General features: G+C 41.0%; 1 protein-coding gene across 1 annotated transcript in view; it reads right to left on the bottom strand.

The window, feature by feature from the left end:
- Dipk2b (divergent protein kinase domain 2B) overlaps positions 1–26521 on the bottom strand; it is a 64623-nt gene that overhangs the window by 19172 nt on the left and 18930 nt on the right. Inside the window, exon 2 of the mRNA XM_027927248.2 lies at positions 20885–21149. Within this exon, the coding sequence (XP_027783049.1) occupies positions 20885–21149 (265 nt within the window). The remainder of the gene's footprint in view (positions 1–20884; positions 21150–26521) is intronic.

Consider the following 26521-nt stretch of genomic DNA (forward strand, 5'->3'; position numbering starts at 1 on the left):
GCCTGGGAAATACAGTGAGATACCATTTAAAATAATAAAATAAAATAAAATCTCAAGGTAGGGAGGGGAAGGGAGGGGACATGGGGGTAGGAAAGATGGTGGAACGAGATGGACATCGTTACCCTAAGTACATGTATGAAGACACAAATGGTGTGACTCTACTTTGTGTACAACCAGGGATATGAAAAATTGTGCTCTATATGTGTAATATGAATTGTAATGCATCCTTCTGTAATATATAACAAATTAGAATAATAAATTAAAAAATTTTTAAAAATAAGATAAAATCTCTCAGGAGGGAATCATAGATGCTTAGAGGAGAGATGGAATTACTGACACTCACATCACACCAAGGAGCCAGCTCTGCCTTCTCAGAAGGTTTGAAGCTCTATTCCAGACAGCAATGATGCCTTCAAGAAGAATCAGTGCCAGGTTGCCTCTGGACAGGCATTGACCACCCAAGGCTTATTTATATATTGAATCTATTTAACCATTATCCCAATACTGCATCTCAGGGTGACAAGAACAAAAGAGAGCTGGAATCCTATATGACTCCCTTTCAGACTTCATATGTTGGGAAGAGATGGGGAAAGATATTAGGATTATCCTTTTGGTGATTTTAGCTAGGAAAAGATGTGAGAAGTTACACTAGTGAATAGTTCACTTTAACATGTGGAAGGACAGAAGTTGTTAGAATTCTCTACTACTGCCTATCTTGCTATCTCTTTGAGACTTGAACACAGACTCAGTTTTTAAGCCTTATGTGTACAGAAAGCTTGGCATGGTGAGAGGCATGTGCTCTGCACTCAATATATGGCACATATCATTGTCACCATCATGGTCATCAGCATGAGCACCATCACTGCCATGTTATAGATGAATCATCCATAACCAGTTATGCCACTCTCCATGCCCTTCTAGCTGAAGCTCCCCTCCCATAGCCACCTGCTTGGGTGAGGTCATTTTTGATGAATAGGAAGTACCTGATATTAAAGGCTCTACCTAATGGTCTATTGGTAAAGAGTTAAGTCAATTATTTTGACTCCTTTTTGGAATTTAGATTTGAGATCCATCTGGGAAAAGATAGAGATATGGAAAGAAGTAGAGATGCCATGAGCCAGGTGACTGTGGTCCATGAAAGAGGGGCTGAAGCAACAGATACTTGGTTGCTGATGCCAAAGCTCAGGAAGCTGGCATGCCTGGAAGCTTCTGTGCCAGGTTTTGGGCTAGGGATGGTGCTAGGGTTTGGATATATCCCTCAAAAGTTTGTAGTTAAAAACTTAACCCTCAAATTCATTTGGAGGTGGGCCTTTGGAAGGGATTAGGATTTGATAATGTCATGAGATTGGGACCCTATGATGGCATTATTCTTATAAACAGGAAGAGAGACCTGATCTATCTATCACACTTGCTCTGTCTCACCACGTGATGTCTCCCACCATGTCATGTTGAGGCATGGAGGCCCTCACCAGATGCTAGTACCATGCTCTTGGATTTTCCAACTTCCATAACTGTGAACTAAATAAATCTCCATTCTTTATAAATTGGTCTATGATATTCAGGTATAACAACAGAAAACAGGCTAGGATAGATGGCATTATCACAGATTCCTTTTTCCAGATAGTAGGCTCTCTGAATCTTTGCTTCTTGTTTCTCAAGAAGCCACCAGCCCAGAGAAATGTGATTTTATCAAGTCATGGAGAAGGGCAGTGGGTTAGGATTACAAGTCCTGAACCAACTGAAATTCAACTTCTGTCTCTGTAAAAGGGGAATGATGGTGCTTCCCCCCCCCCACACTTCACAGGAATAATAAGGAAGATAATGTGTGTAATGTGTGTGTGAACCTTCTTTTAAAGCATTCAATATTCTGGGCCTCTGTATAGTCACATTATGCTCAAGCTCATTTCCCAAATTAATCATTTGAACTTGGTTGTTTTCAAAAGCAGATATTCAAAAAAGAGAGATTCATCACCATTGAACATATTTGAATATTTGCTCCTTTGGAAATAAATGTGTGGAAGGAAAGAATAAAACTGCTATTAGGAAATCAAAAATTAGAAGGATGGTTTTGCCCTCTAAGATAGGAAGTCTGCTCTTCTCTGTAGGAAGGTCACCTTCACTGGCTAGATTTGGAAAGCCAAGGGAAATCTTAAACAAAGTTTTACTTTGAGTGAGCTGAACTGTTCTCAAGCTCTCCTAGTAACCAGGGAGAAGAAGAGAAAGTTCTAGTGCTAATAAAACTACTTTCCGATTACATGCCTGAACACTTTTTTGCATGATTTAGTTGTTAAATATGCTGTGATACAGAGCTGAGGTTAATCATGTATCATAATTAATCATCGTGCCATAATTAAAACAATGACAGTTCAATAACTGTCTCAGTTGTTATGGATAATTAAACCAAAAGTTACTGAACATTTCTACAAGCTGTGTTATATTTAAAATTGCAAAAACTCCCATTTTGTGTGATATTAAGGGGAAAATCTTATAGTCTTTTTCCTATTCCAATAGAAGATATTTTTCCTTTTATGAAAGTACTTTTTGCTTATTTTTTCCTCTGAAACTCAGACACAACGCGAGGTGTTTTGGTGTGTTAAATTCCATTCTACAAGTGTCTGCCACCACAGTGATTATTTTGGAGAAACCACGTGGATGATTTCGATAGTTTAGACATCCAAAAATGTCTTTGCAACTCTCAGTCATGTTATTTTGCAAGCAGAGCTCACTTATTAAGCCCACTGTTTCAGGTACTCAAGGAGGGAGGGGAAGCTGTAAAGTAGACAGTTCCTAAATCATTTCAATTTTGCTTGGAAGTCTTCAAGATCTGGCAAGTTTATGATAGGTCCCTGCCAAGGAAGTTTTTCAGTGCTACCATTTACCTGGGTTGATCAATTTGGGTTCCCTGATACTCAGGTATTCAGTCAACAATGGAAAGTCAAGTGCAAAGAAAGAGTAGAAGCAGAGAGAGAGGGGGAATGAGCCAGGAGTGAATGTAGAATTTGGAATTTGCCTCAGATCATGTCAGAGTGCATAGCATACTCAGGAGTGTTGAATAGATGTCAAAACCACTTAAATTTAAAAACTAAACATCTCTTGTGGGGTGAGAGATATGGAAAGTTTCCCTTGCACTGGAAGTTCCATTTCTCACAGAGTTCATTTATGTGTATGAAAGATTCTCTAACTTTGGGTGACATCCTTTCCTTGAGCAGAGCTTCTATTTGTATAGATTCTGGGTACTCTGCCAAGGTTCTGGGTGAGCCCTGATGGAATGGTCTCTCAGGAGCAGAGGTGTTGAGAGAAGTTTTTTTTTTTTGTAATAGCTGGGGAGGGTTCCCAGGAGAGGAGTAATGAAGAGCCACCCTGAATGTGTGGAGTTCCATATGTGGCCTTATCCATTCTCCTGCGTCTATGAGTACCTTCTGGCACAGCTCTGTGTTTTACTTCTTCAAGAGGACTGCCTGCTTCCCTTCATTCTGCCTTGTATTGTGTTGGCCTGGATGGGTGGATAGCCCTCACCCCAGATTTCAAAGGCAAAACACTGGTTTTCACACCAGCTTCAGGAGGCAGTATGATGAAGTAGTTACAAGCACGTCCTTTACCAATCAAGCTGCCTGGGTTCAAATCCTATCCCTGTCACTTGACAACTGAATGTCTGGGGGTAAGTTTAATTTTTCTGTGCCTCAGTTTCCTTATGTGCATTTGAAGGATAATAATTAAGGGGACCCTACGGTTCATCTTCTGAACCAGGATATTTTTGAAAGGGAAACAGGTGATTTTTAAAAAACATTTATTTTTTAGTTGTAGTTGGACACAATACCTTTATTCTGTTTATTTATTTTTATGTGGTGCTGAGGATCAAACCCAGGGCTGAGCACATGCTAGGCAAGTGCTCTACTGCTGAGCCACAACCCCAGCCCCTGAAACAGGTGATTTTTAATAATTAAATCAGCACAGCAGGCCTACACTGGGCCCACATTAGGCAAACCTGAACAGATGGTCACCTTAATAATTGTTATCCTTACTCATGAGAGTGTTGAGAGGGTCAAATGTGTGAAGAGATGACTTTTGACACGATGATAATAAAACAATAGCTAATATTACTGCATGCTTGCTCTGGGCATGGTGCTCTGTGCCTGGCCTATGTTGCCATGTTAATTTTCACTTTCATGGGGGGAGGCACTGTGACAGCCCACAGTGAGGATTCTGATTGCCAAGGAGTTGAGGAACACATTCAGGGTTATTTATATAGTGGTGGAGCCAGCATTCAAACTCAGGCCCTACTACCTCCTTACCTTGCACATGCAACTTCTTTATTGGGCTTTCTCTCTCCAATACTGACAGGTAGTCCATGTCTCAAGTGCAGGAATCGGATCCTATGGACCATACTCTTATATCTCTAGGAAACCTAAGCAGTGTCTGGATTATGGCAGATGCCATATCTCTTGGATGAGTCCTCCTCAATCTGTTTTTTCCATCAGCCTGTGTGGGTGTGGCCCTGCCCTACTTTTGCCAACAAACCTCCCTGATCCCTCTCTGGATCTTTGTCTGTTCACTTTTAAGCCCACATGTAGAAAGATCCACTCTCCTCAAGTCACTTTTTTTTTTTTAGAAATACAAATTCTCAGACCCTGTCTCAAACCTGTTGAATGAGAACTTCTGGGGCTGGGGTCCAGTGATGTGTGGGTTAAGAAGCTCCCCAGGGGATTCTGATACATGCTCAAGCTTGAGAACCACTGTTTTATAGAATGAAGTTTGGATCCCCATCCCCAGCCCCAGTCCTGCCATTACAACTTTTACCCAGTGTTCTCTGACACTATAATGAATGGTCATGACATTCACTACTTTCCACAATCATACCATGTTCTCACTTCCACATCTTTGCCCTGCCTATGGAAATCTGCCAGTGACACTTTCCCAATCCTATCCTCTTCAGGTTCAGGCCTCACCTCCTCCAAGCAGCTTTCCTGGCCCTCCCATTCCTTATTTTCTTCCCTTTCCTACAATCTGTGATATACAGGCCTCATGCTGTATGCACATCAGATCTCTCCTTAGCTGTTCAGTGCCTTGTGGACAGGAACTTTGAGTAATTACATTTTAACCTCCACAGCAATTAGTAGGTAGTGGCTTCTAAGAGGTCCCTAAGAAGCAAACTGTTAAACACAGACTGATTGATATGTTGCAGCATTCTTAATTGGGGTGTCTGTCCCAACCCCCAATTCCTGAGAGGCTGAGTGAGGGAGCTGCTGTTTGGTCCAGGAACCTGTAACTTCAGGTAATGTTGGAATAGCAAGGAGCATGATTAACAGAGAGATCCAGTCTTCCCAGAGGTAATGGAGCAGACTTCCAGATAGGAGTAGAGCTGGGAAGCAATGTGGCTCTGGAGATGGAGGTGGACTGACGAGGTGCCTTGCAATTTCCTAGTCCCCAGGAGACCTGGATGAATGTACTTCCAGCACGATAACCTTTAAATGATTTGAGGAGGTTTCTGATCCTTGTAACTACTGAGCCCGGATTATTAGAAAATGGTTGCTTTGGAGACATGTCTTGCCATGGTTAAGTAGGGGGCCCCTCAGTGTTATACATGGTGTCTGTGTAGCAGTAGCTCTGGTCAGGGCCATTTTCCCTTGCTTTCCTGTACCTCTGCTTGTCAAACCTTTGACATCCAGAGGCTCACATGGTAGTGATCATGGCCACCTCTTCCATGGAATAACGGACATCTTGGATGCCCTGCTGGTGGAAGTGGTAGTTGTCTTTCCACTCCCATTGGAGGCTCTGTATCTTTCCTCCCACCTCCAACTTTAACCTGTGTCTTCTTCCATTCCTGGGCCCCTGGGGCTTTGCCACTGAAGCATTTGTGGGATGCTCAAAGATTTTCACCCTGGTAGATGAAATAATCATTGTGGCAGGCAATTCAGCTGACAGTTGGGGTAGGCAGGGCAGTTGATGCAGAGTAAAACAAATTATTTCATGGCCTGTCATTTTGATTCAGGTATGCTAACGCTGGTTATAATTCTCCAATGGGCTAGTTCTTTCTATGGGCTGCTGGTTTTCCCTTTTGTTTTTCTAATCAAAAGCTAAGAAGCCAAGTGCTTCTGACAACATATCTGTGCATCCAAGCTTGCAAAACCATCCATAGGAGTTCAGCGACTTCTGCTGTGCAAAGGTCCTGGAGTCCAGGAGGCTCAGAGAGAATTTTGATTGTCAGGAAAACCCTCCTGCTAGCCTGGGAGAGAAGCTTCTAGGTTTCTTCATTCCCCTGACTCTTTTGTTGAGGTAGTACCACCTGTATTAGTCAGATTTCAATCAGAGAAGTAGAATCACCAGATCTTTTTTTTGTGTGTGTGTGTGGTGCTGGAGGTGGAATGCAAGGCCTCACTTATGCTAAGCACATACTCTGCCACTGAACTACACCTGCAGCCCCCAACAACATTATCATTATAATTATCATCATTATTTTTCAGTGCTGGGGATTAAACCTAGGTTTTCACACATGCTAAGCATATGTTCTACCACTGAGTTACACCCCCAGCCCAGGATGTTTAAAAATTTTGTACAGGGTTTTGACTTTATGCCAGCCTTGGTAACTAGTTAAGCAGTCTCTATAAGGCTGCTCTCCTTCTGATGCTGGAGGCTTGAAGTTCACAGGGCAGACAGCAGGAAAAGGAATGTGGAAAAAAAGTAGGGGAAGATCAACGACAAGATTGAACCCATAAACACAAGCCAGAGTGTATAAGAACTGACTGAAACCCATGTCAGTTCTTATTGCTCCTGACCTTGATGGTGCAGTGTCCTGCTGAACATGGGCTTCACCAGTATGGAGCTAACCCTGGCCCAGGAGTCAAAAAAGTTGAAGGAGGAGCCAGGGAAAGGTAGAGTAGCTATAAACTCAGATGCTGTTTCCCATTAGCAAGGGGAGCTGGCAGTTAAGCCACAATGTGTGGGAATTATCAAAGGACCCATTGTTCCATTTTCTGCCCTCCCCAATTCCCAACAGAATCTCTCTGTGGCCCACCCAGACAGAAAGCACAGAAGAGAATTTGGGGAAATGAAGTTCAACCTGACCACGCCTTTGGCTTTCTTTACATCTTTCATTTCTTTTCTTTGACCTGACTGAGATATCTCACTGGGGTAAAACCTCTCTGAGAGTATATTTGGGGCATGGAATTTCACTGTCTTGAGAAAAGCTTGGACCAAAGAACAGACTTGGGTAGGTGGCTTCTGTGTTAGAATTGTAGGTGCAGAGATCTTTAGCAGGGAGACAGTGTAGATGAAACTCAGAGAGGAGCCAGTAATGCATTCTCTGGATACCTGAGAGGAGTTCCTGGTGGGCTAACTTTCTCTTCCTCCATCTCCCCTCCTCCCTCTCTTCTTTCTGTGCTGGGAATTGAACCCAGGACCTTGTGCACGCTCTGTGGGCACTCTGCCACTGAGCTACATCCCCAGCCCCTGTAACTTCTTTCCATTTGCCACTCCAACATCTGTTCTGCCCTGCTTTACTTCCTTTATTCCCCTGAACCCTGGGTGGCTTCACAGGTTGCTATCTACCAGGTCTTTTCTGTGGTGACAATAAGGGTCAACAAAGATAGAAAAGCAGGCAATTTCTTGGGTGGGAGAAAGTAGCACCAGAGGCACTGGAGAGAGAGACGTCATAAAGCCCTGAATGGCATAAGCTGGATTTTTTCCCCTGAGGAGGAAGTGCTGGCAGTTCGAATTCAGGTCTGCCATTCGGCTCAATAGCCCTTTTGGACGTCTTTGCAGGGAAAACCAAAAAGTATTTGAGAACTCTTTCCCCAACCCAAATATACTTCTGCAAATGTGAACCTGAGCTGGGAAACTTGTAGAAGCTCCCCCTGAAGTTGTTGCAAGTCATTTATTCAACAAAAGTTGGTCAAAATTTATATCAAGTGTCTTATATAAAGTTAAGGAAACAAAGATAAATAAGAGAGGGGCCCTACTTCCAAGGAACTGGCCCTCTCGTGAGCCAGAGTGACATAATATATGTCACCACATAGTATTTACATAGAACCGACACACACAGTCTCTTTTAAATTTTAATAATCTCTAGATGATGTATAATACCCAATTAAATATAATTGCTACTTGCATGGTTGTTATGCTATATTGCTCAGGCAATAATGACAAGAAAAGATAGTTTTAGGGGAGGGTAGCAGGTGGCCAAGTAGAGAATGTGTTTGATAAAAAAAAGGTGAGAGGCAAGGAGACAGGTCACAAGGCTCTTTGAAGTAGGCTAATAATGGTGGCTTTCTACCTTGCAATGAATGAGGCAATACCGAGGATGCTGTGTAGGAGGAGCATTTGGTTAGGAGAATTCCTCATGCACAGTCAGGAGGTCCAATCAGAGGGAAATAGGTCTGTAATGGGGACTGAGAGAAGATATATATATATATATATATATATATATATATATTATATATATATATTTGAGAAGAACTTCGTTATGGTTTGGATGTGAGGTGTCCCCCAAAAGCTCACATGTGATATAATGCAAGAAGGTTTGGAGGAGAAATGATTGGGTTATAGCCTTAACCTAGTCAGTGAAATAATCCCTGATGGAATTAACTGAGTGGTAGCTGGAGGCAGGTGGGGTGTGGCTGGAGGAAGTGGCTCATTGGGGGCGTGGCTATAGGGTAATATATTTTGTATCTGAAGAGTGGAGTCTCTCTCTGCTTTCTAATCATCATGTGAGCTGCTTCCCTCTGCCACATTCTTCCACCATGATGTCCTGCCTCACCTTGAGCCCTGAGGAATGAAGCCTGCTGTCAATGGATTGAGACCTATGAAACTGTGAGCCCCCAAATAAATTTTTCCTCCTCTATAATTGTTTTGTTTTGGTCTTTTAGTCACAGCAGCAAAATAGCTAACTAAAACAAACTTATATCCAGAAGATGAGTATAACTTGTACAAATCAATAATACAAAAGGCAACCCAATAAAAAATGGACAAACGAAAGCCAGCACTTTACCAAAGATGAGACAAAAGAAACTAATATACATGAAAAGGAACCTGTAACAAAGATTTCAGAAAAATGAGAATGAGACCACACAAGATACTGCTAGACACCCACCAAAATAACAAAATTTATAACTAACAATGGTAATCGTTGAAGAAGATAGGAAACAACAGAATTTTCTCTTTCATTGCATATAGGAGAAAATTAGTACAAAAAATTTAAAAAACTGTTTGGTAGTACTTACTAAATCTGTCAATTTGTACATGCTATGACCCAGAATTTCCACTTCTGTGAGCTTATGTTCAACAATAGACATATACGATAATGTCGGTAGTAATTTAAATTCATAATAATTCAAACTAAATGCAATATAAATATACAAAAACAATAGGGTACATAAATTATGGTATCATCATATACTAGAATATTATATTGCAATGAAAAAGAAAACAAACTACAGATTCATGCAGCAGCAAGGATAGATAGCATGACTTGTTGATAATATGGTATGATTCCACTTAAATGAAATTCAAAACTAGGTAAAACTAATCCTTGGTGATTTATCCTAGAATAGTTGTTACCATCAGGAGGGTATAGGGTGACTTACTGCTTTGGTTGGCCTTGGACTGAGAGGTTTCCTTGGATGGGATTTTCAGTGATAAAATCAGGATATTCCCAATTAAACTGCAATGGTTGTTCCCCTAGGAGGGGGGATGAACCCCCTTTTTAGGAAGGGACATAAAAAACCTTCTGAAGAGCCAGAATTGTCCAGTATCTTGCTATAGGTGGTGACTATAAATGAACACATATGTGAAATTTTATCTGCTTATACACTTAAGATTTATGTATATAATTTATAATTTTATAAATCCTTTAAAAATAGCTGTATTTCACAAAGCAGAGAGCACAAAGAAAGCAGACTTGTTGAATAGGGTCATGGGGAGAACTTTGATGGGTAACAAAATGAAGGCCCAATTTTCATTTCTAATATTTGCTTGTCTTCTTCGTCAGGTGTTGGAGTTTGATCTGAAAAAAGTGAGGCAAAATGTGGCAAACAGGAATGGAAAGCAAGATAGAAAAAGGAAGACGTTATTGTTCTGAGTTCTTCAGCCTGAAGGATTCACAGAGACCTTGCAAACAATGTTGGTGAACCACAGGCAGTGAATGCAGAAGACAGAAAACACATGAAAGCCCATTTCAGATATTTGAAAGGGGCAAGGGGGCAGATTTGACAAATTGGTGATTCGTGGGTTGATCCTGGATCATAACAAATAGTCTGAAACAGGTTATTAGCAGAATGATTTGTAAGCCTCTAGAAGGAGAAGTGATGATCCTACAGAGCCACTGAGGATTCTTTTAATCAAGTCATCCCATACTAACCGCATTTTTCTTTGACCTGGTAATTTAATTTTTAAATCAGAGAAATGAAATAGACTGAGAATACATGGACTTCAGTGAGGCATTCAACTGTGATTCTCATAATAACACTGTAAAGGAGACTAGGGAAGCAAGACTTTGGTTGCTAGGAAATTAAAGTGTTTAAAAATTGATGAACTGAGTTTACTTAACAATGTATTACTAAGGCTTTTTCTTTGTTCCTATTCATTCATTTATATATATATTTAATTTTAACTTTAATTTTAATTTATTTATTTTTCTTGGTACCGGGGATTGAACTCAGGGGCACTGAACCACTGAGCCACATCCCCAGCCCTATGTTTTATTTTATTTAGAGACAGGGTTTCACTGAGTTACTTAGCACCTGGCTTTTGCTGGGTCTGCCTTTGAACTTGCAATCCTCCTGCCTCAGCCTCTTGAGCTGCTGGGATTACAGTACAGGCATGTGCCACTGAGCCTGGCTCCATTGAATATTTTTATTAACAACAAAGGGCAGAGATTAAATTTGTGTTCATTGAAACTGAAGATGATACATACTTGGGGTTATAGAGGCTATGAAAAGTATCAGCACAGCATTAAGCTAACAGGCTTGAGTAAGATTTAATCTAAGGCCATATTTTTTTCCTTTTTTATTTGTTTTTTTTTTTAATTTGTTTTAGTTACACATGACAGTACAATGACCTTGACATATCATACATTTGAATCAGATGGGATATAATATCTCATTTTTCTGAGTATTTAATGGGATAAATAAAATATTCTGTTCTTATAAACTAAAATATAGCCACATATGGGGTTTTAATTGACATAATGTTTAATATGCTTAAATATGAGGGGAATGACCATATGGGAAAGAAAATTGGGGATGTTTAGACTGAGGAAGACAGGATTTAGGAGGCAAAGGTATGAGAGGCAGAAATGTCATTTGTAATCTGTACAACTTCAAGGGGTAAAAATAATTTACAGGAATGAAAGTTATAAGAAGGCAGATTTGAAGCCAGAGGTGATGGTTCACACCAATAATCCCAACTATTCTGGAGGCTGAGACAGGAGGATTGTGAGTTTGAGAACTGACTGGGCTACAAAGAGCCCACTTCTAAACAAACAAACAAAGAAATAAAAATAAATAGATAAAAATTTAAAAAAGACAGATTTGAGATGAATTTTCTAAAGAGCTCATCTGTCTAAAAAAGGCAAAAACTCTTTCTGAAGGTAGTGAGTTTCTGGTCACTTTATGGTCATATAGATGATTCTTTATTTTATAGAAATGATGCAAATATTTTGAAAGTTTGAGCTGGCAAGATTTCAAGTTTATTTCAGAAATCTATGAAGTATATGGTTCAGTGAATAGAAATTTATTTTTAAATATTTTTATTACTGCATTATAGTTATACATTATAGTGGGGTAGAAATCTATTTTGATCTTTAACAAATTGGCATATTGCTGTATGTTCTGCTCTCATATATAAACCAGGAATAAATATTCTTATTAATCCACAGAAAAGGTTTACAAATCATGCTTTCCATAGAACTCTTGATAATCTTTAGAGAGAAGAGCCAACACAATTGGAAAAATTTTGACTGCTTTATGTGGCCCTGAGTTAGGACCAAATTAACATAAATTTTTATATATATTTTTTATTATTTCTCCACATTAATGACCAATCTTGTATTGACAGCTGCCTAACAAAACACTAGATTGATTTCTAATTTCCTCTAAGCAATGCTTTGGCAAAGGCTAAATCATAGATTGGGGGAATATAAAGTTTTCTTCATTTTGATTTTTCTTGATATTATTACAACTTATTTGTTCTGTGATTCAAAAGATAATCTTTTAAAATTCCTGGTTTAGTAAGTTTTTTTTTGTCTTTTTGTTATTGATAATATCTAATGTTATTGCCTTTTGATTAGAGACTGTTCTTTACAGTTTCTACTTTAAAAAACTATTGAGGGGTTTTGTGGTCTAATATTTTTGGAACTTAACATTTTCTCATTAATTCTTCCAAGTGAATTTTTTATAGATACATTTTATATAATTATATAGTTTAATTTCTGCTTACTTCATCTTATGTGGACATACATAGAAGCATAGCCAATTTCAGAGGTCTCTGAACCAAGTCCCATTTACAGCAAAAGTATTTGTTTTAGAGTCCAGTAGTCTTCCTTTATCTGCAAGAGGTACATTCCAAGATGTTCCTTGGATGCCTGAAACCATAGATAGTATCAAATTCTATATGTTTTTTTTCTTTTCTTTTATCTTTTAGTACTGGGGATTGAACCCAGGAGTGTTCTACCTCTGAGCTACACCCTGGTCTATTTTTTTTTGGGGGGGGGTTTCAGAGATTGAACTCAGGGGCACTCTACCAATAAGCTACATCCCAGCCCTATTTTGTATTTTTATTTAGAGACAGGATCTCACTTAGTTGCTTAGTGCCTTGCAAAGTTGCTGAGGTTGGCTTTGAACTCGTGATCTTCCTGCCTCGACTTCCGGAGCTGCTCGGATTACAGGTGTGTACCACCATGCTCGGCCCCCCAGTCCTTTTAAAATAAATTTTATATTGAAACAGGGTCTCCCTAAGTTGCTGTCTGGCCTTTAACTTGGGATCCTCCTGCTGCAGCCTCCTGAGTTACTAGGATTACAGGCATGTGCCACTGTGCCCAGCTCTGTTTTTTTTCTTATACATATACAACTATGATAAATTTTAATTTATAAATTAGGTACAATAAAAGATTAATAGAATAAATAACAATAAATAGAACAATTATAAAAGTTATTTAAAACTTATGAATTGCTTATTTCTGGAATTTTCCATTTAGTATGTTTAGACTATGGTTGACTGTGGGTAACTGAAACTGAAACTGTGGTAAGTGAAACTGCAAATAAAGGGAGACTGCTATCCATCGGAACAGGAATAGTTAGATATCAAAGGAAAAATTTCATAGTGAGTTTTTAAAAAGAGGCCTGGCTCACTAACATCTAAGTTCAGGGAAAGCTGAGAGTCTATAAAGATGAAGCCTGCCTTGAATGGTCTGTCTTGATGATTGTTCAGGCTTCAGTTATGTTTTTGCCAGGGGACTGCTTTTACTCTGCATTTAAGCATCATCTGGAAGGGGCCCCCTGGTGACCTGTCTCATGTCGACATTTCCCCTATTATTCTGTCTTATTTTTTTCTTTCTCTACTTTTTTTTTTGTGTGTGTGTGTCAAGACGGGGGAAGCTTTTCACTGTCTCCTTTTCCTTCATGAGATCCATCAAGAATAATTCAGAAGTTTTTTTAGTGGACAGACTGGGTGATCTATTAGTCCTTTTTCTGTGAGTCTATGACAATGGAGGCCTGGGAATGAATATGTTAAGTTCCAAATAACCCCTTTGCCACAAATGAGAGGTGATAAGTCTCAATGGTTTTAACCCTAAACAAATTCCATTCAAAATCTTACTTGTTTCAACTCTCAGCAATTCCACGATTGGAGGGAGTAAGTGGGCTGTGGGGATACTTGCAACCATCCCATAATAGCTCTCCAGGTCTATCTCAAAACTTCTATGGGCAACAAACACAGCACAGTGACTGTGTTACAAGAGTCACTGGGAGTGAGGTCTCATGATTTCATAGTCACCATGTACCTCTGATGGGGCTCCAATCCTGAAGGCCATTCACTAGATGATGTGCTGGGAATATTGCCCCAAGTGGTCCTGGGGATGCACTTTTGGTTTCTTAGATTTCCTTTGCCCCAATAGTCATTTCATCTTTGATTCAACATTAGACGGGTGTGAAAATGATACAGCCACCAGTGACCTGTTTTTCTTTGTCAGCATCATTACAGTCATGCTGTTGTTTTAAAAAAACAAATGCAATATTTCTGAAGGGTCCTAACTTGGTAGCCTGAGAGAAATTAAAATATATATATAGTATGAAAAGTAGCTGTGAATCCAATATAAAATTTTCATCTTCATTAAAACACTTTATCATAACCTGTTTTGTGCCAGAATGAGTCTAGTATGGTGTTATCTTCAGAGTGCAGAGACCTTGTCTTGTCACCCTTATGCCTTTCTAGTGCCTAGTATAGGTTCTGTAAATGCCCCTGAAGTGTTTTTGAATTAAATTTAATTAATTTAAAAATTAATTTCCTTTGTTTTGTAGATACATATAAACCCATATTTTGATTGAATTACTAAAGTGCATTTTAGTTAATTTGTTTATTTCCCCGATTCTATTTAAAGAAATAATGGAGACATAGGAAATAAAATTTCCAACCTTCCTTGTTTAAACAAAGCTGTTGAACGCTCTACACTGCCACCTAGTGGGAGGAAAGGCTCCGGCGCCATGAAGTCCATTCCCGCAGGAGGGAGTAACAGGGTCTGTGTTTAGCACAAGGTCAAAAGCGGATCAGATCGTACTGGAGGGGATAGAAGGCGGGCACGATGGAGGATACGTGTTTTCCCCTCATTAGCCACGGACTGCCTAGGGTGGTTACCCGTTTGCGATTGGCATAATAGCAGAGGAAGCCTTCTTTGTGGTTTTGCAAACAAGCACATCATGAAAAACTCTTGAGTGGTTTTCTTGGCTGTGGTTCTATTTGTGAACTAGTAATTTAGGCTATGGGATATTCCCATCCGAACAATGCAGCTTTTAGAGGAGAAAAGTCCTGGTTTTATTAGCATAAGTGCTGCCCACATACGGACACATACCCTGCATTATTTCATCTCCTTCTTGATTCTTGGTCCTGCTGTCCTCCTTGGCAGTCCCTGATGTAGCTTACGCCATCTGCAGCTCAAGACGAAGTGCTCTTAAGACAAAGTTGCATTTGGAACCGCAGGAGGGGAGACCCAGACTCCCCCACTCAGCTGCTCATGAAGACTACTGGGCTTTTTTTTTTTTTTTTTTTAATCCTAGTTGACTTTATTCATAAACTGGACTGATAGTCAAAGTTCCAGGGCCCCTGAATCAGTCAGATGCTTCCTCCCTCTGATTTATTTTCATTTCTTTGATTTTTTTCTCTTCTTATCTCTGCCTTGTCAGTACTCTGAGAAAAGCTGGTTAGTTTCCTCCTCACAACAAATACCAACACACACACACACACACACACACACACACACACACACATACGCACATGCAGATACACACAATTGATGGCTTTGGCCTAGATCCCTGTTGGAAAGTGGCTCTTAAGGAAATCAGAGAAAACCCACTTAAGTCAAGTGCCAACAGAATCCCAGGGGTTGTCCGGACTGGTTGGCTGAGCTGGCATTGGGCCATTTGGTGTAAGTTGAAGGGTGAGGCACATCTCCCTACCATCTATCCTATAATGGTTAGTGCCTGAAACTCCCATATAAGTATAAAATACTTATACTCCAATATAAGTATAAACTGATCATGACTTCTATGACTTCCTAACCAGGAGTTAGGACTCATGTCTGATGGATTATCAGAAAAGTAAGGCAGAGCTGTTCAGACAAACCTGGGATAAATGGTTATGCAGAGATTTTTTAATATTCTAGCTGAGATAAAAACCAGAGGCTGCTTACTTGGAATACCACAGAGAAGAATTCTGAGGCCACATTTGGGCTTAGTAGGGGCTCAGTATCTGCAGGGGCTTGAATCCAGGATGCTCTATGAATACCAAAATCCACAGGCTCTCAAATTCTTCATCAAAATTATGTAGTGTTTGCATAGAACTTATAGGTTCATCCACCTGTATACTTTAAATCATTTCTAGATACATATAAGTATATGATAATGCAAATGCTATGCAAATAATTGTACTATATTGTTTAAGGAATAATGATAATGAAAATATGTGTTTAGAACAGACATGATTTTTTTCAGAATATTTTTGTTTTGTGGTTGGTTGAATTTGCATGTATGGAGCTCAGGGATATAGAGAGTCAACAGTATTAGGAAGATTTGAAATAGTCGTGGATGGACTGGTAGAAATACTGCAATATTGGCTCTCAAATGGAGAGAAATGCTATCAACTGTTAACATTTTGGCATTGATTGAATTATTTGGTTAGCTGCCTTCACGTGGCTCTAAGAGAATATAGTCACAGGATAGGCTAGTATGTTAAATGATGTTTTTTTCCTTTGCTGTTGAGCTAAAATTGACATAAAATTCATCAATTTAACCATTTTAAAATGTACAATTCAGTGGCTTTCAGTACATTCACAAGTTTGTGCAACTGTCACTACTGTATCCCAGAGCTTTTTAATCACTCTCTAAAGAAACCCTGTATCCATTAAACAGTCACTCTCAATTCTCTCCTTCTTTTAGGTACCAGTGATCACTAATCTGACTTTTTTTTTTTATCACTATGGATTTACCTGTTCTGGACATTTCCTAGAAATGGAATTGTGTGTGGCCTTTTGTACCTGGATCATTTTACTGAGCATGTTTTCAAGGTTCACTATGTTGCAGTATGTGTCAGTACCCCTTTCCTTTTAATGGTGGGATAATATTCCATTGTATTGATAAAAACATTTCATTTATCTATTCATCATTTGATGGACATTTGGATTGTTCCCACTTTGGGGTTATTATGGATAATGTTATTATGAGTATTCAGTTATGAGTTTTTGTTTGATCACTTGCTTTCAATTCTCTTGGGTAGATAGATGAAATTCCCCGCCAACACACACCTTTGGTGAAGACAGATCTATTCAAAACAGTCTAATGGGCGAATTTTGCTAAGAAGAAAAAAGCAAGAGTTTGGGTGTTGCCTGGATAAGAACTGGGAGTAGAAAAGACTGTAACAGAGCACTCTGGGAAGGCTGTGGAATCCTAAGGGAAAAAAGTCTGGGGAGAAAGGAGGGCAGGAGAAGGAAAAGATGGTGCCACACACACACACACACACACAAAAAAAAAAAAACCAGATGGCGAGGGCTGTGGCTGTGGCTCAGTGGCAGAGTGCTTGCCTGGCACGTGTGAGGCACTAGGTTCGATCCTCAGTACCACACACACACACACACACACACACACAAAAGCAAATAAAATAACGTCATGCTATTCATCTACCACTACAAAAAAATTTTTTAAAAAAGACATGTTTTAAAAAAAAACAGATGGGAAGGATCTTGAACTTACTGAATAGATGAAGAAAGGAGTTTTTAAGAACTTATAAAATGGCTGCTGATTTTTTCTGTTTTTAATAAGGAAGGAGGAAATCTGATGGAGATAAAAAGATGCCTTAGGGGAGGGTCAAAGTAAACTAAAAATTGTTTTATAGTTTAGGTTGTCTTAACAGGGTGTTGTAAATGGATGATTTTGGGGCAGAAAGAAGGAAAACTTAAGATGGCAAAATAGGTAGAGCAAATTTTAATTAAAGAAAGGGGCTCACTTATTACAAGAATGCTGATATGCATTTTTATAGTGATGGACTTTTTCTAAAGCATTTTATATCATTATATTCATTAGGATGAATGAATGAGGCAGAGGAGGTACCATTTGTTGCCATTTGAGGAACAAAAAAAATCCAAGTGTCTAGCACAGCATCTGGTGATGGTAGGAATTCAGTCAGTATTTGTAAAATAAATGAAACAGAGTCATAGCAAGTCAAAGACTGTCAGAGCTGCTAGAGTCATGAGACCATCCACAAGTCTTCCTCCCTCCTCATTTTTTCAGAGTAGGAATGTTAGAGCAGAATGAGAAAGTCCTGGGCTTAAATCCAAGGTCCTATGGTCAGTGAATGAAGAACCCAAGTCAGTAGTCTTATCCTCTACCTCCATAACATCAACTACATTGTTTTGTGATGATTTGCACTCTTGTCTGTTTCCACCACTGAGCCATAAGCTCCTGGAGATAGAGTTTGTGTCTGATTCATCTTTGATTCCCCAAAATATAGCACAGTTGTTGAAACTTGTTGAATGGATGCACAGGAACCCAAAAGCTCTCTGTTCTTTCTTGTCTCTGCTCCTTCTCAATTCTGCCACAGGTTTTAGTGGCAGTTGCAGGACTCAACCATAGGATTCCCTCTTCCTTTCTTTGCTATGAAGTATCAACATCTTGAGGAATTGTGCTCTTCAGTGTGGGACTTAGTAATATGGAAGAAGAAGAAGTGATGGGATTTTCAAGAGGTTTTTGAAATAATTCCTTGTCTACCTGTTTTGACCTTCCTGGGGACTTGTATTTGCTCCTAAGCCCATATTAGTTAAGGTGTCTCTGATTGGTATTAATTGTGGCCAGTCTGTGAATGGCATAGGTTGGGTACCCAGGCCAGTCCATAGGGCCTGTCTGCAGGGCAGAAAGAGAGGCATGGAGGGATTATATCTAGATTATTGATCATGTTATAGGCTTTGGAATCTGACCTCTGTCCTTTGATTCTGCTTCATGTTAAGTAGCCCCCATGAGGTTCTTCTACCTGAATTTCCAGTTCCTGTCTCCTATACCAACTCTATGCTGAATCCTATCACCATCCCCTTGGACTGGGGACAGCTTGACATCCTTTGGTTTGTTCTCTCCCACCCCAGTGCCAGTAAATTCATACAGTGCAGACTGCAAAAGGACCCCATTGGAAAGCTCAGTTTTATTTGTGTCAAATGATGGCCCTAATACCAGCAACCTGACTCCTCCTTATTTCAAAACAGTTTCCACAAGTATTAGTCAGGGTTCTCCAGAGAAACAGAACCAATGATGTGTGTGTGTGTGTGTGTGTGTGTGTGTGTGTGTGTGTGTATGAAAGTGGCTCCCATGATTATAGACACTGAAAAGTCCTAAGAGCTGAAGTTAACAAGCTAAGGACCCAGGAGAGCTGGTGGTGTAGTTTCAGTTCAAAGGCTACCAGGCTTGAGGCCCAGGAAGAGCCTATGTTTTAGTTCAAATCTGCAGGCAGGAGAAAAACAATGTCCCTGTTTAAATGCAGTCAGTTAGGCAGTAGGGATTCCCACTTATTTGGGAGAGGGCCAGCCATTTTGTCCTATCTGGCTTCAGAAGAGGCCCACCCATATTAGGGAGGACAACCTACAGCCTGTTTTATCCAGTCTGCTGATTCCAATGCAGATCCCATCCCAAAACACCTTCACAGAAATGCTCAGAACACTGTTTGACTGAATATCTGGGCATCCCATATCCCAATCAAGTTAACACATAAAATTAACCATTATGCCACAAAACTTAAGAGCAAAGCCAGGTGGTTTTATTACATGGATGAAATATCCAGGAGCCAGTGAATATTCTTTGCTCCTTGTCCTTCATCTTGAAAAAGGCAAAGAAGGATCTGTTAGTTCTCAGAATTCACCCAGGTAGTCTTAGGTGCCCATGTAAAAAACTTAGTGGCCCAGGGAGAGTGGGAAGCATTCTTAGCATCGCCATGAGAAGGTCAGTTCAAGTCCTCCAGCCTTGTGACCCATTTTAAATCCTCCAGCCTTGTGATGGCAGGGAGGTTGGAGTGAGCCTCTTCTTTCCATCTTTGATGGAGGTAAGCCACTTCTCAATCCTTGGAGGTGGCATCTTCTGCCCAAAGGGGGCTCAGCTTGTTGTGTGTGAAGGTCCATGGATATGTCAGTTTGAACAAAGAAGGATGATACTTAAGGTGATAGTGCAGGAAGGAACCAATATAGGACATGATGGCACCAGCAACATGTTGAAGTTCGCAGGGCAGCATACTTGTGGGAGTGGGTGGGGAGCTCTCAAAGGGGAAAAGGGTGTTGCATTATCAGAATTTGCTCCTGTGATGATAGAGGTTTGCTTCTTCTTTACAAGAAGAAATACAAGAGGAGGTTGGTTTTCAAAATGCACTCTCTGATTGTGAAAGATGAGACATGCAGGGGCTTCTACAGGTGAATGCTCATCTAGCCTGGGGGATGCTGGAGGCTCTCAGAGGATAGTTGCAGGTGAGTTAAACCCTGCTGGAGGGGGAGAGTTGGTGCTATAGTTTGGATCTGGAATGTCCCAAAGGCTTATGTGTTGAATATTTGATCCCTAGCTGATAGTGTTATTGGAGGTGGACCTTAGGTAGAAAAGGTGGGTGATTTGGGGTGTGCTCTGCAAGGGAATGTCTTGTCCCTGTCCCATCCTTTTACCTCTCTCTTTTTCTCTCTCTCCCTCCTGCCTTCCTAGCCACCATGAAGTGAGCCCATCTGCTCTGTCACATGCTCCTCACCATGACATTTTGCCTCACCCTGGACCCATAGTGATGGGGTCAAGTAACTATGGACTGAAACCTCTGAAATTATGAACTGAAATAAATCTTTCATCATTTAAGCTGTTTTTCTCACGGTGATGGAAAGCTGATAAGAGTCATCCTGTCAGATGTTTAGACCAGAGGTGGCAGCTAGGAACTGTTTCTCAAATAATCACTGAAGGCCATTTCAAAGAGAATGGTGCATGACAATGGGATAAGAGACTTACAAGTAAATCATGTTTTGTATCTGTCTTGTCACAAGCCAGGAACAGGGTTTTGTTGCACTTTACAAAGATCACAACTTTTCCTTTTTTTTCAGGCTGAGATGTGAGGTGGGAATGGATTTCGCTTTTTCTCTGCCTCAGTTTCCCCAACCCATCCTGCCCATGGTCTACACACTCACCTGCACCAAGTCTGGTGTGAGGCGCTTGGCTTGCAGCCATTTCTGGAATCTCCCTGTTTTCCTCAAGACACGCTCAATGCTGCAGGTCTTTGGAGCTGATGCTGACACACAGATTCTCCTGTCTGAGATCTCATTTTGGTATTTGCTGGCCAGCCTCAAGATCTCCACAGGGCGCCAGGTTTTGGAATCATCTGAGTAATTTGCAGAGTAAGAAGGCAAGTCACCAGGAGGTAGTCCAAGGTGGGAAGCCCGCGTGTTGTCAAACCTGTCAGAAGAATAGTCTTTTTAGGATTGGCCTGTGAACTAGAGGCTAGTGGAACCAAAGACAGAGAGACTGGGGACAACAGCCTGTCTGATCCATTTCTCTTCCTTAGATTAAGTGTTCCAAATTCTTTCAATGAGAAGACTACTTCTATTTCCTCAAACTTAGGGAAGTGTATATGTTATTGTCAGTAAAAGGTTAGGAAGGTATGGGTCAGACAGAATATCTTCCTCAATTCACTGGTACAATAACTAGCTATGGTCCTCTGAAGATCTAATCCATGTAAAGATAGTAGTTTTACATGTGCTAACACTTTTGATATTCCTCACACTCCATCCCCACTTTATAGATGCAGAAACTGAGGGTCATGGAGTTTAAGTATTTTTGTTGAAGGTAGACAATATGTTGCCAAGCCGTGATGCAAACTCTGGGCTATTCATCAGCAAACTATTATGCTTACCCCTCCCCATACTCATTGCTCAATACATCACCCTCTGACCAGTGCCTGGGTCTTGGAACGATAGTTCTTGAAGAGGTTCTTGGGCCTGCTCTAGGGAAACCACTGATCCTCCATATCCAACCCCAAGGAGCTCATCAATTTTGCTTTTTTCCCCATGGGTTTAAGTAATTAGCACCAACCAAGACTTAGACAACTTTGGCTACTAAATATTAGGTCACCAAATTGGAAGCTATTAGGCCTCCAGGAGGTATGAAATTATGCAATGGTATGGTCATTCTTTAATCCTCCTCAGGGGAGAGGCACAGGCTTATTATCATCTACTGATTTCCTAGGCCCAACATTTACCCTTTTCTCCATAATCATTTCTCCAGCTGTGTGCTGACATTTCCATCAGGGAAGAATGTTAAATCTCCTTTTGATTTATGTATGAAAAATCACTCAGAAAAAGTTTACCTTCATTATTATTAATAACTGAGGGTCATACTTCAAGTGAAAAGCAGGTTATGTATTATGTATTTAACTTAAATGAAAATCTTTAAATTATTATTATTGGGCATTATTGGATATCCCTATGATAATGAGTTTTAGATAATGTATTTTGGAAGAATTGGCATTTCAGTGAACCCCAAACCCTAGATTATTTTATTTTCTCATTTATATGATGCAGCATTATCCTAAGAGACTACTGTTTTGATGGTGAAGAAAGACAAACAAAAACTCCCGAGGAGATAGCGACGCAGGGATACAGCGCTGCAGTTTCTGCCAGCCGTGCAAGCACCGTACTCAGGGCTGAATTCTGGGTTTGAGACGGGGGAAGGAAGCGGTCCATCTCAGTTCTCCACACCGGTCAGACCACAGAGGAGGCCAGCAGCCACCATGTTGGAAAGCTGACATCACCATCCCTGTTTTCGACTGACCGCAGCTCATTCAGCGATAGAACAGGTAATTTCAGGCTGCCATTCGCCTGCGGCTTGCAGACACATTGCTAGGGTTCAGTGCCTGGGGGCTTCTTAGAACCTGATCTTATCGGAGCGAACACGGAGCGCGGGGCGCCGAGTTCCAGCTCCCGGAACCGCCCTGGCCCAGGGCTGGGGAGCCTGCGGAAGCTGCTTCTTGGACCCTGCTCCTATCAGAGCATACACCAAGCACTAAGTGGCCGAATTCCGGCTCCCGGAACTGAGCCCGCGGGGACTGCTTCTTGGAGCCTACTCTTATCGGAGCTTACACCGAGCACGGAGAGGCCGAGTTCCGGCTCCCGGAACTGCCCTGGCCCAGGGCTAGGAGCCCACGGAAACTGCTTCTCGGTCCGGGTCCTGCTGAGGGCTGGTCAGGACTCACCCGTTGCTTTGGTTGCCCTGCAAGGGGAACGAAATGCTGCCATTCGCATAGGATACCAACATGGCAGAGATCTGATGTCATCAGAAAGCGGCGGAGGAGAGAACTTCATCAATACCAGTGGTGACAGAAACAGTTGGTCTCCTGGTAGGGGGGGTGAGGCACAGACACCCGAGTCTCCTCAATTTGTCGTCGAGCCAGAGGGGAGGAGCCGGGCCGCCGCCAGCGCCCGGAGCAGGCTCAGCGGCTCGCCAGCGTGGTGACCGCGTGACCCCAATTGGAGAGGGGGCGGAGAGGAGCCGCCACCCGCACCCGCAAGGTGGGCAGACCCGCGACCCAGTGGTACATGGGCGTGGTAGGAGGGGCAGGGCAGAGCCGCCGCCCGCGCTTGCAAGGTAAACAGACCTGTGACAGACTGGCGGGTCAGGCCCAGTGGCCTGCCAGTGTGGTACACACGTCATCCCAACTGGAGTAGGGGCAGAGCAGATCCTTCTCCCACGCCCGGATCAGGCCCTGCCGGTGTGGTGGCCACGTGACTCCAATTGGAGTGGGGGCGGAGCGGAACCGCCACCCGTGCCCGCAGGGTGAGCAGACCTGTGACCAACCTGCAGATCAGGCCCAGGGGTCCGCAGGCGTGGTAGGAGGGGCAGGGCAGATCCGCCGCCCGCGCCTCCAAGGTAGGCAGACCTGCGACAGACCGGCGGATCAGGCCCAGGAGCCTGCCGGCGTGGTACACACACCACCCTAATTGGAGTAGGGGCAGAGCAGAGTCGCCGCCCGTGCCAGGAACAGGCCCAGCGAACTGCAGGCGGGGTAGTCACGACACCCCAATTGGAGTAGGGGCAGAGCAGAGCCGCTGCCCGCGCCTGCAGGAAAGATACGCAAGCAGTATGAAAAGACAAGGAAAGAAAGGACCACAAGCAATGCAGGTCAACACAACTTTAGAAGAGGTAACAGCTGCAGCAGATGGAATGTCAGATAAAGAATTCAGGATATACATGCTTCAGATGATCTGGAGTATCAAGGAAGAAATTAGACAGCAAAATCAGACAATGAAAGATCACTTCGACAATGAATTACGCAAACAAATCCAGGAAGCAAAGGATCAACTATACAGGGAGATAGAGGTTATAAAAAACAAACAAACAGAAATCCTAGAAATGCAGGAAGCAATAAACCACCTTAAAAACTCAATGGAGAATACTACCAGCAGAGTAGAACACTTAGAAGATAGAACATCAGACAATGAAGACAAAGTATTTCAACTGGAAAAGAACATAGACAGCTCAGCAAGACTCTTAAGAAACCATGAGCAGAACATCCAAGAAATATGGGATAACATTAAAAGACCAAACTTAAGAGTCATTGGGATACAGGAAGGTACAGAGCTCCAAACCAAAGGAATGAGCAGTCTATTCAATGAAATAATACGAGAAAAATTCCCAGACTTGAAGAATGAGACAGAATCCCAAATCCTAGAAGCCTACAGGACGCCGAATGTGCAAAATCATAAGAGATCCACACCTAGACACATTATAATAAAGATGCCCAACATACAGAATAAGGAGAGAATTTTAAAAGCTACAAGAGAAAGGAAGCAGATTACATTTAGGGGTAAGCCAATCAGGATAACAGCTGATCTTTCAACACAGACTCTGAAAGCTAGAAGATCCTGGAATAACATATTTCAAACACTGAAAGAAAATGGGTTCCAACCAAGAATTGTGTATCCAGCGAAATTAAGCTTCAGGATGGAAGATGAAGTTAAAACCTTCCACGATAAACAAAAGTTTAAAGAATTCGCAGCTAGAAAACCATCTCTTCAAAACATCCTTGGCAAAACATTACAGGAAGAGGAAATGGAAAATAACAATGAAAACCAACAGTGGGAGGTAGGACAGTAAAGGGGGGGGGAAATAATCAAAGAGGAAAACAAACCATGTTTAGTAACAGAAATAAACAAATATGGCTGGAAGAACAACCCATATCTCAATAATAACCCTAAATGTTAATGGCTTAAACTCACCAATTAAGAGACACAGGCTAGTAGAATGGATGACAAAACAAGACCCAACAATATGCTGCCTACAGGAGACGCATTTGATAGGAAAAGACATACATAGGCTGAAGGTGAAAGGTTGGGAAAAATCATATCACTCATATGGACTTCGGAAACAAGCAGGAGTGTCCACACTCATATCAAATAAAATAGATTTCAAGCCAAAGTTAATCAAAAGGGATAAAGAGGGATACTATATACTGCTCAAGGGAACCATACACCAACAAGACATAACAATCATAAATATTTATGCCCCAAACAATGGTGCAGCTATGTTCGTCAAACAAACTCTTCTCAAGTTCAAGAGTCTAATAGACCACCATACCATAATCATGGGAGACTTCAACACACCTCTCTCGCCACTGGACAGATCTTCCAAACAAAAGTTGAATAAGGAAACTATAGGACTCAATATCACAATTAATAACCTAGACTTAATTGACATATATAGAGTATACCACCCAACATCAAGCAGTTATACTTTTTTCTCAGCAGCACATGGATCCTTCTCAAAAATAGATCATATATTATGTCACAGGGCAACTCTTAGACAATATAAAGGAGTAGAGATAATACCATGCATCTGATCTGATCATAATGGAATGAAACTGAAAATCAATGATAAAAGAAGGAAGGAAAAAGCATACATCACTTGGAGAATGAACAATAGGTTACTGAATGATCAATGGGTTATAGAAGACATCAAGGAGGAAATTAAAAAATTCTTAGAGATAAATGAAAACACAGACACAACATATCGGAATCTATGGGACACATTGAAAGCAGTTCTAAGAGCAAAATTCATTGCTTGGAGTTCATTCCTTAAAAAAAGAAAAAACCAACAAATAAATGATCTCATACTTCATCTCAAAATACTTGAAAAAGAAGAGCAAAACAAGAGCAAAAGAAGTAGAAGGCAAGAAATAATTAAAATCAGAGCTGAAATTAATGAAATCGAAACAAAAGAAACAATTGAAAAAATTGACAAAACTAAAAGTTGGTTCTTTGAAAAAATAAACAAAATCGACAGACCCTTAGCCATGCTAGTGAAGAGAAGAAGAGAGAGAACTCAAATTACTAGCATACGGGATGAAAAAGGCAATATCACAACAGACACTTCAGATATACAGAAGACAATCAAAAACTATTTTGAATCCTTATACTCCAATAAATTAGAAGATAGTGAAGGCATAGATAAATTTCTTAAGTCATATGATCTGCCCAGATTGAGTCAGGAGGATATAGACAACCTAAACAGACCAATATCAATTGAGGAAATAGAAGAAACCATAAAAAGACTACCAACTAAGAAAAGCCCAGGTCCGGATGGGTATACAGCAGAATTTTACAAAACCTTTAAAGAAGAACTAATACCAATACTTTTCAAGCTACTTCAGGAAATAGAAAAAGAGGGAGAACGTCCAAATTTATTCTATGAGGCCAACATCACCCTGATACCTAAACCAGACAAAGACACTTCAAAGAAAGAAAACTACAGACCAATATCTCTAATGAACCTAG

Source organism: Marmota flaviventris, chromosome X (assembly GCF_047511675.1).
Source record: "Marmota flaviventris isolate mMarFla1 chromosome X, mMarFla1.hap1, whole genome shotgun sequence".
NCBI classification, from domain to species: Eukaryota; Metazoa; Chordata; class Mammalia; order Rodentia; family Sciuridae; genus Marmota; species Marmota flaviventris.